Below are 11463 nucleotides of genomic sequence, written 5' to 3'. Positions count from 1 at the left end.
GGCCTATCATGCAAGGACAAAGCATATAGATATTCGTTACCATTTCATTCGGTCGCTTCTGGAAGATGGTGAGCTACTACTGGAAAAGATTCTTGGTTCGAAGAATCCAGCAGACATGTTTACCAAAGGGGTCACAATTGAGAAGCTGAAGCTCTGCAAGGCTTCAGTAGGTCTCTCGGTCTGAGAGAGCCGGATGGCCGCATCAAGAAGGTTGTGTTAGCACCAATCCAAGTTGAAAGATGAAAGTGAATATTCTACAACTCCAGGTCACGGGTTTATTTGACCCCAAGTGGGAGATTGTTATATGGTGGGGTCAAATGAGTTAATAGTTTGGACTAAAAGTCCAAAAGGCTAGTAAGCTACTGCCACCCTATTTTGCCTTCCCATCCTTCCTGGTCTTTAAGGAAGAAAAGTTTCAACTTGACATTAATGGGTGGAGAAAAAATGAGGCAAGCATTTATTGTTGGTTGATCTTACGGGTGGTGAATGAAGGCTATAAATAGCCATATTCATTCACAAGTTTTGTATCCCATTCTGAAGTTCTCTGTAAGTGAGAGGTAAAAGAAAGAGTGTGAGATCAGAGAGTTGTATAAGTGTGAGAGGGTGAGAGTTGTAGTGAGAATTGTAATCGGGGAGTACACTAGACTTTGTGTACGGTAACTCGGGTAAGTTGTAACTTCATATTCATAGTGGATTTGCTTGGTGCGGCTGAAAGAGGACGTAGGACTTGCTCCGAACCTCTATAAATCTTGTGTGTCATTATTCTTCATTTGCTTCGTGGTTATTTTCTATTTATTCATCATTTCATCCAAGATCCTGGTTTTCGAGAAAAACTCTAAGTAGACTGATCACCTATAAGGAGTGGTTATTTTTCTCAACATTAGCAACACCGAAGATCGTTACAAGTAAAGGAACCATAGCTAAACTCACACATAAAACGGAAAGTGGTGTGGTTAAGGGGGAAATGAAGGTAGAATGCAAAGAAAGCATAAAGTATGGTGCCAACTAAACTACTACTACTAGTGTGATGAAAGCTGAGATTAAGATTCAAGAAACTGTTTTCCACAAGAAGAATGATAGCACAGTTATGAGTTTGTCAAGAACTTCATCTAGCAGTGCTAGTGGTGATTGGGATTATTATTTTGCTTGAATATAATGTACCTTTATTTAGAAGTTTCTTTAGGTAGTAAAAGTTAGTATGTTTCCGCCAAGATTAGAGTTAGGGGAATAAATGTACAAAGAATCTTTGTTTGCTACACTCATGATATCTTCTTCTTTGAATATATACTGTTTAAATCTTCGATCCTTGGCGTAGGTTCGAGTTTCATGCTTACACTATCTACATTATGTACCTACAAATTAAATGGGGTGATTTATGAGGGCCATCGACAATATCTATGAATTGAATCCACGATTTTTTTGAACTTCGATTATATGAATATTGCTCACTTTACTACTATGAGACCATCCATTATCTTAGTGTTTTTCTTAAGGAAATTAATTATCTTAAATTCCATTCGATACATGTGAAAATATTTGGATGTGAAAACAATTTCTTTCTCATGGGAAAGAAGACACTTTTTTAATATCAAAATTTCAATTTTTTCGTATTTGATAGGGGGTGTGAAAGTATGGGAGAATATACTAAAAGGACCGACGGTTATTATCATAGGCGCTTCTCCCATTCGAACTTGCTATTAGGGTTCGTGGGGAAGCAAGCAGTTAATGTGATGCAAATCGTGAGCAATCTACCAATACTCATTATTTAGGGTTCAACAAATAAGCAAAATCGAAATCTAAAAATTAAGGTTTATGGGAACTACAAGCTTCATCTCTTTACCGAAATCCTTAATATCCTTAGTTCTTTGACCTATGACCAAAACCCATAATGCTGTTAGTGCTAGTACTGATTGGAATTGAGCAACAATATACAATGTTGAAAAGATTATTGGTAACCGTTTTATAGCAATTGCACTGGTTTGATCTCTAGTTTCCACTATTTTATAGAGACATGGTTCTATACAAAAACCAAAAGTTTAAATTTGACAAATATTAGCTAGGTCTTTGATTTCCCGAACCGTTTTCAAATGAAAACTCATAGGTGGACTTAGGTAGAATTATTAATTGAATTATAAGATCAAGTTAATCTATAGTTATTAATACGTGCATGAATTTTCGTTTAGAATTCTGAACCACTGTTACATATTGAATTTAGTTTTGATTCTGAAGATGAACCAACTAGAAAAAAGGGGAACCATCTTCTATAAATACTGTCTTTTTACATCCATGAAATATGATTAGTAGGAAGAAGTTGGTACTTGAACAAAAATGACGAAAAAAGTTTGTTCATCGAAGAAGAACTATCATGTGTCATCATTACCTTGTGTTCGAGTAGCAACAGCAAAGAACAAGATCGTTATGAGCAAAGGAAGTATTGTAGCGAAATTCACCCCGAAGATTGAAAGTGGTGTGGTTAGGAAAGGGGAAATGAAAGTAGAATGCAAAGAAAGCATTAAGTATGGTGCCAACAAAACTACTACTACTAGTGTGATGAAAGCTGAGATTAAGATTCAAGAAACTGTATTTCACAAGAAGAATGATAGCATAGTTATAACTTTGCCAAGAACTTCATCTAGTACTGGTTGTTGTGATCATTATCTGGCTTAAAAAAAATACATTTATTTTGAAGCTTCTTCAGGTATTAAAGGTCATTGTTTTCTTATTTCTTAATCGTATTAAGTGCATGGGTTATGGGTACATGTAGTGTGGGGGCTTGTTTGGTTGAATTTGTGTGTTTTGTCTAGTTTTGTCTAGTTCTAGGGTTTATATTTAGTATGACATGTACCCTTATTCATTTCATTATATGAGTATAAAAGTGTTATACAGTTGAAGGAGAATGCCACTTTTTTTTTTTTTTTGATGAAGGAAAATACATTAAAACCAAGCGTCTATTACAAACCAACTAGAAATCAGAAAAGAAAGAGACAACAACATTAAAACCAAGCGTCTATTACAAACCAACTAGAAATCAGAAAAGAAGGAGAATGCCACTTGGTCCCACAATTAATGGCCCGATCGTCTGGAGAAGGTACTATTGTCATGATGATATCATGTTGTCGAATAAAAGTTTTGCTCCTTCCAACCATTTCCCACCATGTGTTAGTAGACCAAGTAATATTGTCAATACCAGGGGTGGCCCATGACCAAAGTCACCAAAGCGGTCGCTTTGGGCCCCAAATAACTAAGGGCCTCATGTTTCCTATTTTGTATGTAACTTTCGAAATACTTTAAACCAATTTCAAACATAATTTAAGTCGTAGCTTAGTGGTAAAGAATTTAGATCTTGAATAACAGGTCAAGATTTCAATCCCACCCTTTCCATTGTTTAAATTTTATTCAATTTGTTTCTAATATCCATTGTATGGGGGTCCAATTTTTAATTTCGCTTGGGGCCTCCGATATACTTGGGCCGACCCTGGTCAATACTATAATGTGCTCTTATAGAGATGTAAGAAGTTATTGTTTTTGTGAAAATTGACTACAATGTAGTTGATACATCAAAATGTGTAAGCACGATACTGCCAAATTTTTAAAAAGAATTGACCCAAAGTTCAACTAAACTGTGGTCTAAAGTCCAACTAAACTATAACCTAAAGTCCAACTATATTATTAATATCCTAATAATCTCCAGTTCAATAAGTAAAGATTCCACTTCCTCTTCGAGATCGAATCCGGGGCCTTCAGATACTTTTCGAACATATGTCAATACTTTAAACCACTTAGGCAACTAAGTGTTGCAAGAAGTTGTTAACATTGATTAGTTAATTAAATATTAATTGTTAGTAATTGATAAAGGGAGAAAAGAAACTGAAAGAGAAGCACAAGAGACCAACTAGAAGTCTAAGGTGTTTTTTTTTCAGATTAAGAAATTTTAAAAAGTTAACTGAAATGATCCATAGTCTGAATGAGCTGAAAAATAGTACACATTTTTCAGACTTCAAAATAAGTCTTAAATATAAGACCATTTTCTGAAATTAGTCAAATGACCCTTCTACCCCCATGATTTAGAAAAATCTGGTTTCATATTTAAAATTTAATCACAGGCAAAAGCACCACCACCAGAAGCCGCCACCACCACCAAAACCAACCACCGGCACCAAAACACATCACCAATATACCACCACCACTTGAACGGTTGTGTACCCTAATGGGATCTGGCGAGGGTCATCTTGTTCGAAACCCTCGCCAGATCCGACGTCGATCTAGCTCTGACTAAAATCTAGAGAGAGATAGGCAACAAAAGTAGCTACTGTTACCACTCCATCAATGGAAACATCATCGCCATGTTTTCTTCTATGTCAATATATGTCCATCAATGGCTACAAAAGTATCTATTGTTAACATCATATGTCGATCTATGTCGCCATGTCATCTTCTAGTAAAAAACCACTTTCCCCCCTCATTCGATGATCCCCCCTCACCTTGTTATCTTACCTTCTCTTTCTAAAATTTGGTGGTCTTGAATGAGAGTAGCTTCAGCCGTTTGGGAAAAAAAGAGGGTAGGAGAGAGAAAGTGAAAGGTAGAGAAGTTAGAGTTTTTTCTTTTCCCTTAAATACATCAACGAGGGTATAAATGTAAAAGTACTTATTCAGACCTTATGATTCAGATCTAGAAAACAAACATCTTAATTCTAAAATAATTAATCCAATTCAGATTCAGCTAATTCAGTTCCGCCAATTTAGATTCAGCTATTTCAGATTCAGATGCAAAAGAAAAAACCAACACAACCTAAGTCTTAAGTTGTTTGTTTTTCCCAAGTGGGAATTTAAAATCTGAAGTACTAGATGTGTTTTTCTTCTCTAATATTCATATATTAAAACAACTCTTCTATATAACATTCATACATATTTTTATTAGCTGAAAATACACGAATTAGATACAAAGACTTGTTTCAAGATCTTAAATAAAAGAAAGCAAAATAACTAAAGTTATACATAAAACTATTTCAGCTTTCAGATTTATTCTGGATCAAATATGCACACTACATTGGCAGTTCAATCACAAATATTTGAATTAACTCTGACTATATAATTAGAGTACAAAAATAGAAAACATGCCAACAACCCTAATTAGAGAGGTAAGAGTTTTAGTCTTCCATCCTATAAATCAAGAGTTCCACACAGGAACGACAATTAAAAAAAAGGGTTATTTTCAAAAGGCCCCTACTTTGTGACAAGTTCTCGCGTAGCTCCTACTTTATCAAAAATACCCAGATGACTCAATTTTTCGTACCGTTTAATGCCCGTTAACTCTCTCTCCTTCATCTCATCACCTCTTTCTACCATGTCATCTATCTCGCCACCTCTTTCTGTCACGTCATCTATCTCTGCCACGTTAACTTATTATTATTTTTTTTCTCCCTCTCCACCTCACCTCTTTGTTCTTCGACAAAGGTCGCCAGTCGGAAAACATTTTCTGATCCGCGACCTTCAAACATAAAAAATAGTTCTCTCTTCTATCTCCCTCTTTAAACAATCCGACGAGGTGGTTTTCCTTCGTCGGAGGTCTGGTTCACCAGAACTCGAAGGTCTGGTTTAACAGACCTCCGGCGACGGGCAACCCCTTCGTCGGAGTGTTTAGAGAGAGAGGGGGGAAAGATTTTTTTTGTAATGTTTGAAGGTCGTCGGCCAGAAAATTTTCCGGTCGGCGTCCTTTGCCGGTGAAGAGATAGGTGAGGTGGAGAGAGAAAAAAAATATTGAACTGACGTGGCAGAGAGAGAGGTGAGCGAGAAAGATGACGTGACAGAGAGAGGTGATGAGATAGAAGAGAGAGAGTTAACGGAAATTTAGCTGTAACAGAAAAAGTGACCATCTGAATATTTTTGACAAAATAAGGAGCTATGCGAAAAGTTGGTCACAAAATAGGGGGCTACGCGCGAAGCTGGTCACATAGTAGGAGCCTTTCGGGAAATAACCCAAACAAAAAAAACTAAGACAAAGACAGGCAATGAATTTGCTTCACTGCTCGTATGAGCAAAATCAATCCCGCACGTGTAGCACGTGGGTAACAATGAGTTCTAGCTGTTTCAATCCAACCATCAATAATGGATCCGGGCATCCAAGTAGAGATGGAAACCGTCAATTCACAACTAAGCGGTTCGATTTGACAACTAATATCATTGCTGGCTTGTTGACCGGACATAAACCGACAATCCCAAGATTCCAGTCATCCAGACTGTCCATGGGTCCATGGGAACACACAATTTAACCGCCTCTTCCGGTAAGCCGTCAGACAAACCAAATCCAGCTCTAATGTCTAACTAGCCATCCAAATTAGGTAGACTTCTGAAAAAAAAAGATACTAGTAATAATTTTCTCTCCATTTTCTCACTGGTTTCCTCATCAGTTTCTCTCTAGGGTTTTCTCTCCCTCTCACTCTCTCTATCTCTATCTGCTACGTGGGGAGAAAGTTCTATTATTAGAATTTTGAAACATTGGTGGGGAGAATTTGATTATTTAGAAATCATGTTTCTTTTGGATTGGTTTTATGGAGTTCTTGCTTCGTTAGGATTATGGCAGAAAGACGCTAAAATCTTATTTCTAGGGCTTGATAATGCTGGAAAGACCACTTTGCTTCACATGTTAAAAGATGAGGTATAAAAATTTTCACAAGAATTGATCTGTTCTTCATTTCAAAATCTTTTTTTAAATAATTCTGTCCCAATTTTTCTTTGAATCTAGAAATGATTTTTTTTTTTTTTTTTGTAGAGATTGGTTCAACATCAACCAACTCAGTATCCTACCTCGGAGGAGTTAAGTATTGGAAAAATTAGGTTTAAAGCTTTTGATTTAGGAGGGCATCAGATTGCTCGTAGAGTCTGGAAGGATTATTACGCAAAGGTAAGTTCTTTCATTTCCTCTTTAATTTAATTCTATGATCAACTCTGGTTTGAATTAGGTCATGTTAAATTTAGTTAGCTTAATTATCAAATAAGCTAGTACGATTTCTGTAATTATTGTTGATCTTTTTATGAACAATGTGGATCTAAGAGCTCCGTTATAGCTCCAGAGTTTCTTTCTGAACGCCTGATTTGTTCTAGAAAATAATTCCCTTCCTCTATTTCTTAAATAATTCTCCGTTAAGTAGTAGCTTGCCTTGTTTTTGCAAGATTTTGTGATGCCTACTATGGTTTAATGTGTGGGGTCTGATTTTCAATTTTTATAGGTTGAGCACATTAGAAAGCTCTTAATTGTTAGGATTGTATCTCTAGATCTAGTTGTTGAGGTTTGACGAAGGGATTGTGTGCACAACTCATGATCAGACCTTACTTTGTTACAAAAATTCAAATTTTAACCTCACTCTAGAGCCTTAGATTTCGTGTGGGATCAATCTAGACTTCCTAAATCCATTGACTCACGGGGGGAATCAAACCAGAAAACCAGCTTCAAATCAGAAGAGCGCCAATCCAGCAGTCAAATAGTGTGTTGAGGGCTTGAGGCAACATGGATCAATTGCTATTGTCAAGCTGCATTGGTGGGGAGGGGGGATTGGTATTTGTGATTGCATTCATTAGGTTTTTGTGATTGCATCATATTCTGCAGTGTTGTAATAATTACTGCAACTATATTTGAAAGATGTGTTCTCTATCAACAGTTAAGCTTGGATTTGATCATACGGAAGACATCTGTCTGCTAACCTTAAGAGCACTCGGACCATTGTATTTATTTTTTTGCCTTATTGACGAGGTGCAGGTTGATGCGGTAGTGTACCTGGTGGATGCATTTGACAAGGAGAGATTTGCAGAGTCCAAGAAGGAGCTAGATGCATTACTTTCAGATGAAGCTCTGAGTACTGTCCCATTCCTGGTGTTGGGTAACAAGATCGATATTCCATACGCAGCCTCTGAAGATGAACTATGCTATAGTTTAGGACTGAATAACTTTACAAGTGGGAAGGGGAAGGTGAATCTATCGGAGTCCAACGTCCGCCCCCTCGAAGTATTCATGTGTAGTATCGTTCGAAAAATGGGGTATGGTGATGGATTCAAGTGGGTTTCTCAGTACATCAAGTAGGGCACTGCTTGTGGCTTTGGAGGTGAAGTGAAGGGCACTGGTTTTTTGTTCTACTTGTAGGTTTGAAATGTATGGTTCATTCTGCATTATTTCTTTCTTTCTCTCTGTAGAGATGAATTGAATGATTGGGGAAACGGGGTGTCAACTACTACACATAACTATTTAAATCGAATTTTTTACCATTTTGTAAACTGAAATTGATAATGTGTTCAATTGGATTTCTCCAAAGCATTCGTGTAGGTATATTTTGGGCAGAACAACAGGCGTCTCTTCAAGTGTAACACAAAGTAATGTCAGTAAGAGCATTTTCCGAAAAGCCTTTTAGACTTATTGTCGAAATTACCCCTGACTGTCAAAAATTATAAGATGTCGGGTAATTTTCATATGATGCGGTACACAAATATCTACGAGTCACTCGTTTTGGAACTATCCCAGCTTTCTTCTTTACTTCACTAACACTTATGACACGACGACCTTCTCTCTCCTCTCTATCACCCTAGATGAAGGTTACTAAAAATCCTCGACCAGGGAGAAAAACAACATGGAAAGGAAGAGAAACAGAGATGATGGTGGCGGTGATAGTGGAGGTCGCCAGAGGAAAAGGGCGGTGAATTTATTTGTCTGAAACTAGCTGCGAGCAGATAGTCGGGCAGTCACCTATCAATGACTAATTCCCGAGAATCCCCACTAGAAGAAACAGAGAGCTGGAGAGAGCCCGGGACCAAAAAAAGCAAGTAACTTTCTAAGTCCTCAGAATGATTGCCTTCCAACACAATAAAATAAAGGCTAGATTGACTAGTTGTTGCATAACCCTTTTGTCCTAGCAACTGTCTCTAGACCCTAGTGTCCCTAATACATCTTGAAATTCCTTATGAATCTTGTAGGTGTCGCTGAATAGTGTATAAAACAGTGCAGTTGAAAGTGTAGTACTAATGTGGCCAAATTTTAAACTAAAACGTCGCAAAGGTACAAAATAATGACGAAAAGTTTTCACATAAACGTTACCGTATAGCATTTCACTAAGTTCAAAAACTGCGACATTGATATTACATCGTCGAGAGGGCATCCAGAAGATTAGAACCATCTGAAAGTTCAACAAGTACATTCACAACCGTGTAGCGAGATAGTCCAAAAAGTACGAAAAATTCCCCCGAGAAGACATCACAAATGCGTCGGCTAAAGTGCCACAAGTGCCTCTGCTAAAGTGCCACATAAGCGTCGCCTGAAAATGCCTAATCGGTCATAAATCGTGCCAATGAATGGACAACTATTAATGCATTTTCTATACGTTTTTATGAGAAAAAAACGCTTTTCGAGGCTTACCTGATCTGTCCCATTCTCTGAGTCTGAGTATCTATCAAGGGTTTTCATAAGGAGTATCTAGTATAACTCTCTAATCAATTTTGGGAGAGATTTTGATTTTGATAGATCTGATTTTCCACTCAAAACCAATCCAGAGTCTGTAGTATCTGATCTGAAAAATCAACAATGTTTCTTCTCGATTGGTTTTACGACGTACTCGCATCACTTGGTCTTTGGCAAAAAGAAGCTAAGATCTTATTTCTAGGTCTTGATAATGCTGGAAAAACAACTCTCCTTCATATGTTGAAAGATGAGGTTTTTATTCTGTTCTTTTGGATTTCCCCCAAATTTCCGATCTGATTTTTAATTAATTGATTTTTCAGGAGAAATTTAGTAGTATGAATTAATTGTTTGCAGAGATTAGTTCAGCATCAACCAACACAGTATCCAACTTCAGAGGAATTGAGTATTGGGAAAATCAAGTTCAAAGCTTTTGATTTGGGTGGTCATCAAATTGCTAGGAGAGTTTGGAAAGATTACTATGCTAAGGTTTGTTTCTCTTTCTTTCTCTCTTCTTTTAATGTGATTTGTTAGCTCTTCTTTATGATTTTATATTGTTATTTTTATTTGATTTGATCTTCTGTTTACAAATTCAAAATTCATTCTTTAGAGAACCCTTGTTGATCTTCAAAGTTTGTTTTTTTAGGGTTCTTAGATTTTGACAGGTACTACTAGTCTTGCTAGGTTATTTCTTTTGTTTCAAGAGTGAAATTTGAATTACCCATTTCCATGATTCCATCAATTTGCTTGAGTTGGAACAAGTTAAATGCTTGATGTGTGTTAACATTATGAATCATTTGTCAGTTAGGGTTTATTTTTTAAGGTATTCTTCTCTTCATTACTTTTATGAGTGTGAATGATCCATAATCAGCAGAATTTGTTGCTTTAGGTCTATATACTTTCTTCCATTCATTACTTTCTAATGTGAGATTGCTGTGAAGTCTGAACACTGAAAAGAGAATAGATGAAAAACTAATTTCCGAGCATCACTCTAAATTACGGACACCATTTTTACGTAATAGACATTTTATTGTAAATGAAATTTGCAGGAGTGGTCTGCCTCCTAATATAAATGGTTCGGAAAGCCTGAATCGTTTGCCTTCCTCTCTTTTGAAATCGCATATTGGTGTATGATTTTGATCGTGCAACCCCCGTATTTCTAGTATTAGTTTAGAAAACCTAAATTATCTGCATTTGTATATCGAAAAGCCAATAATGCAATAGGGTTTGCCTACATAATACATGACCTTGGTATGTATATTTGCAAGTTGTTCAGAAAAGGGTTGACTGAAAAGTGTTAAATCTATGTTTTTGTTATATGTCCCTCCACTCCTTGGTGCAGGTTACCCTTCCGTTGCTTTTTCATCATTCACACAATTCTTCGACGATTGATGCTGAAAAACAATTTTGTTTTACTGGTTGTCCTTGTTTAATACCTAGCGCATAGTCATTAAGACATGTTTATGTGATTTTCTGCGAAGTAGGTTGATGCAGTAGTATACTTGGTCGACGCGTTCGACAAGGAGAGATTTGCAGAGTCAAAGAAGGAACTAGATGCTCTTCTCTCAGACGAGTCTCTGGCAACTGTTCCATTTCTCGTCCTTGGTAACAAAATCGACATCCCATACGCAGCCTCAGAAGATGAGCTTCGCTATAACTTGGGGCTCACCAATTTCACCACTGGCAAGGGAAAGGTGAACTTAGCAGACTCTAATGTTCGACCACTTGAGGTCTTCATGTGCAGTATCGTACGCAAGATGGGTTATGGTGACGGTTTCAAGTGGGTTTCTCAATACATCAAGTAGAACAAGGTAAAGAAAGCAAGGGCTTGTTTTCCTCTCACTTTGTCTTCTCTCAGTTGAATTTGGATTGAACATGTTGTCTCTTTGGATCTCTTTTTTGGAAGGTTCAAATCTTTTTGCAATTTGGATCATCAAGACAGTGATATTTAATCAAATACTGTTATGTAAAGCAAACTTGTAGTAAATTTCTTGATGGTGAAGCTATTGTTGCTTCATTTCAGATAA

General features: G+C 36.9%; 2 protein-coding genes across 2 annotated transcripts; both read left to right on the top strand.

The window, feature by feature from the left end:
- Positions 1 to 6113: 6113 nt before the first annotated feature.
- Positions 6114 to 8302, top strand: LOC147569147 (small COPII coat GTPase SAR1A-like). Its single transcript, XM_086655595.1, has 3 exons — positions 6114 to 6655; positions 6770 to 6901; positions 7754 to 8302. Exons 1-3 carry the CDS (start codon positions 6527 to 6529, stop codon positions 8072 to 8074), a joined length of 582 nt encoding a protein of 193 aa, XP_086511721.1. The 5' UTR covers positions 6114 to 6526; the 3' UTR covers positions 8075 to 8302.
- Positions 8303 to 9031: 729 nt separating this feature from the next.
- On the top strand, positions 9032 to 11463 carry LOC147569146 (small COPII coat GTPase SAR1A-like). Its single transcript, XM_086655594.1, has 3 exons — positions 9032 to 9691; positions 9794 to 9925; positions 10921 to 11463. Exons 1-3 carry the CDS (start codon positions 9563 to 9565, stop codon positions 11239 to 11241), a joined length of 582 nt encoding a protein of 193 aa, XP_086511720.1. The 5' UTR covers positions 9032 to 9562; the 3' UTR covers positions 11242 to 11463.

The sequence above is a fragment of the Eschscholzia californica genome, unplaced genomic scaffold (genome assembly GCF_041429995.1).
Source record: "Eschscholzia californica isolate CP2 unplaced genomic scaffold, dmEscCali1.0.p SCAF_1, whole genome shotgun sequence".
Lineage (NCBI taxonomy): Eukaryota > Viridiplantae > Streptophyta > Magnoliopsida > Ranunculales > Papaveraceae > Eschscholzia > Eschscholzia californica.
This window is presented reverse-complemented; position numbering and strand designations above follow the sequence as displayed.

Excerpts from the sequence above, each read along its gene's own strand:
- LOC147569147 (XM_086655595.1), top strand. The coding sequence starts at position 6,527 with ATGTTTCTTTTGGATTGGTTTTATGGAGTTCTTGCTTCGTTAGGATTA. Across the intron at positions 6,656-6,769 it reads TTCACATGTTAAAAGATGAG|AGATTGGTTCAACATCAACC; the intron begins GTATAAAAATTT and ends TTTTTTTTGTAG. Across the intron at positions 6,902-7,753 it reads GGAAGGATTATTACGCAAAG|GTTGATGCGGTAGTGTACCT; the intron begins GTAAGTTCTTTC and ends GACGAGGTGCAG.
- LOC147569146 (XM_086655594.1), top strand. The coding sequence starts at position 9,563 with ATGTTTCTTCTCGATTGGTTTTACGACGTACTCGCATCACTTGGTCTT. Across the intron at positions 9,692-9,793 it reads TTCATATGTTGAAAGATGAG|AGATTAGTTCAGCATCAACC; the intron begins GTTTTTATTCTG and ends AATTGTTTGCAG. Across the intron at positions 9,926-10,920 it reads GGAAAGATTACTATGCTAAG|GTTGATGCAGTAGTATACTT; the intron begins GTTTGTTTCTCT and ends TCTGCGAAGTAG.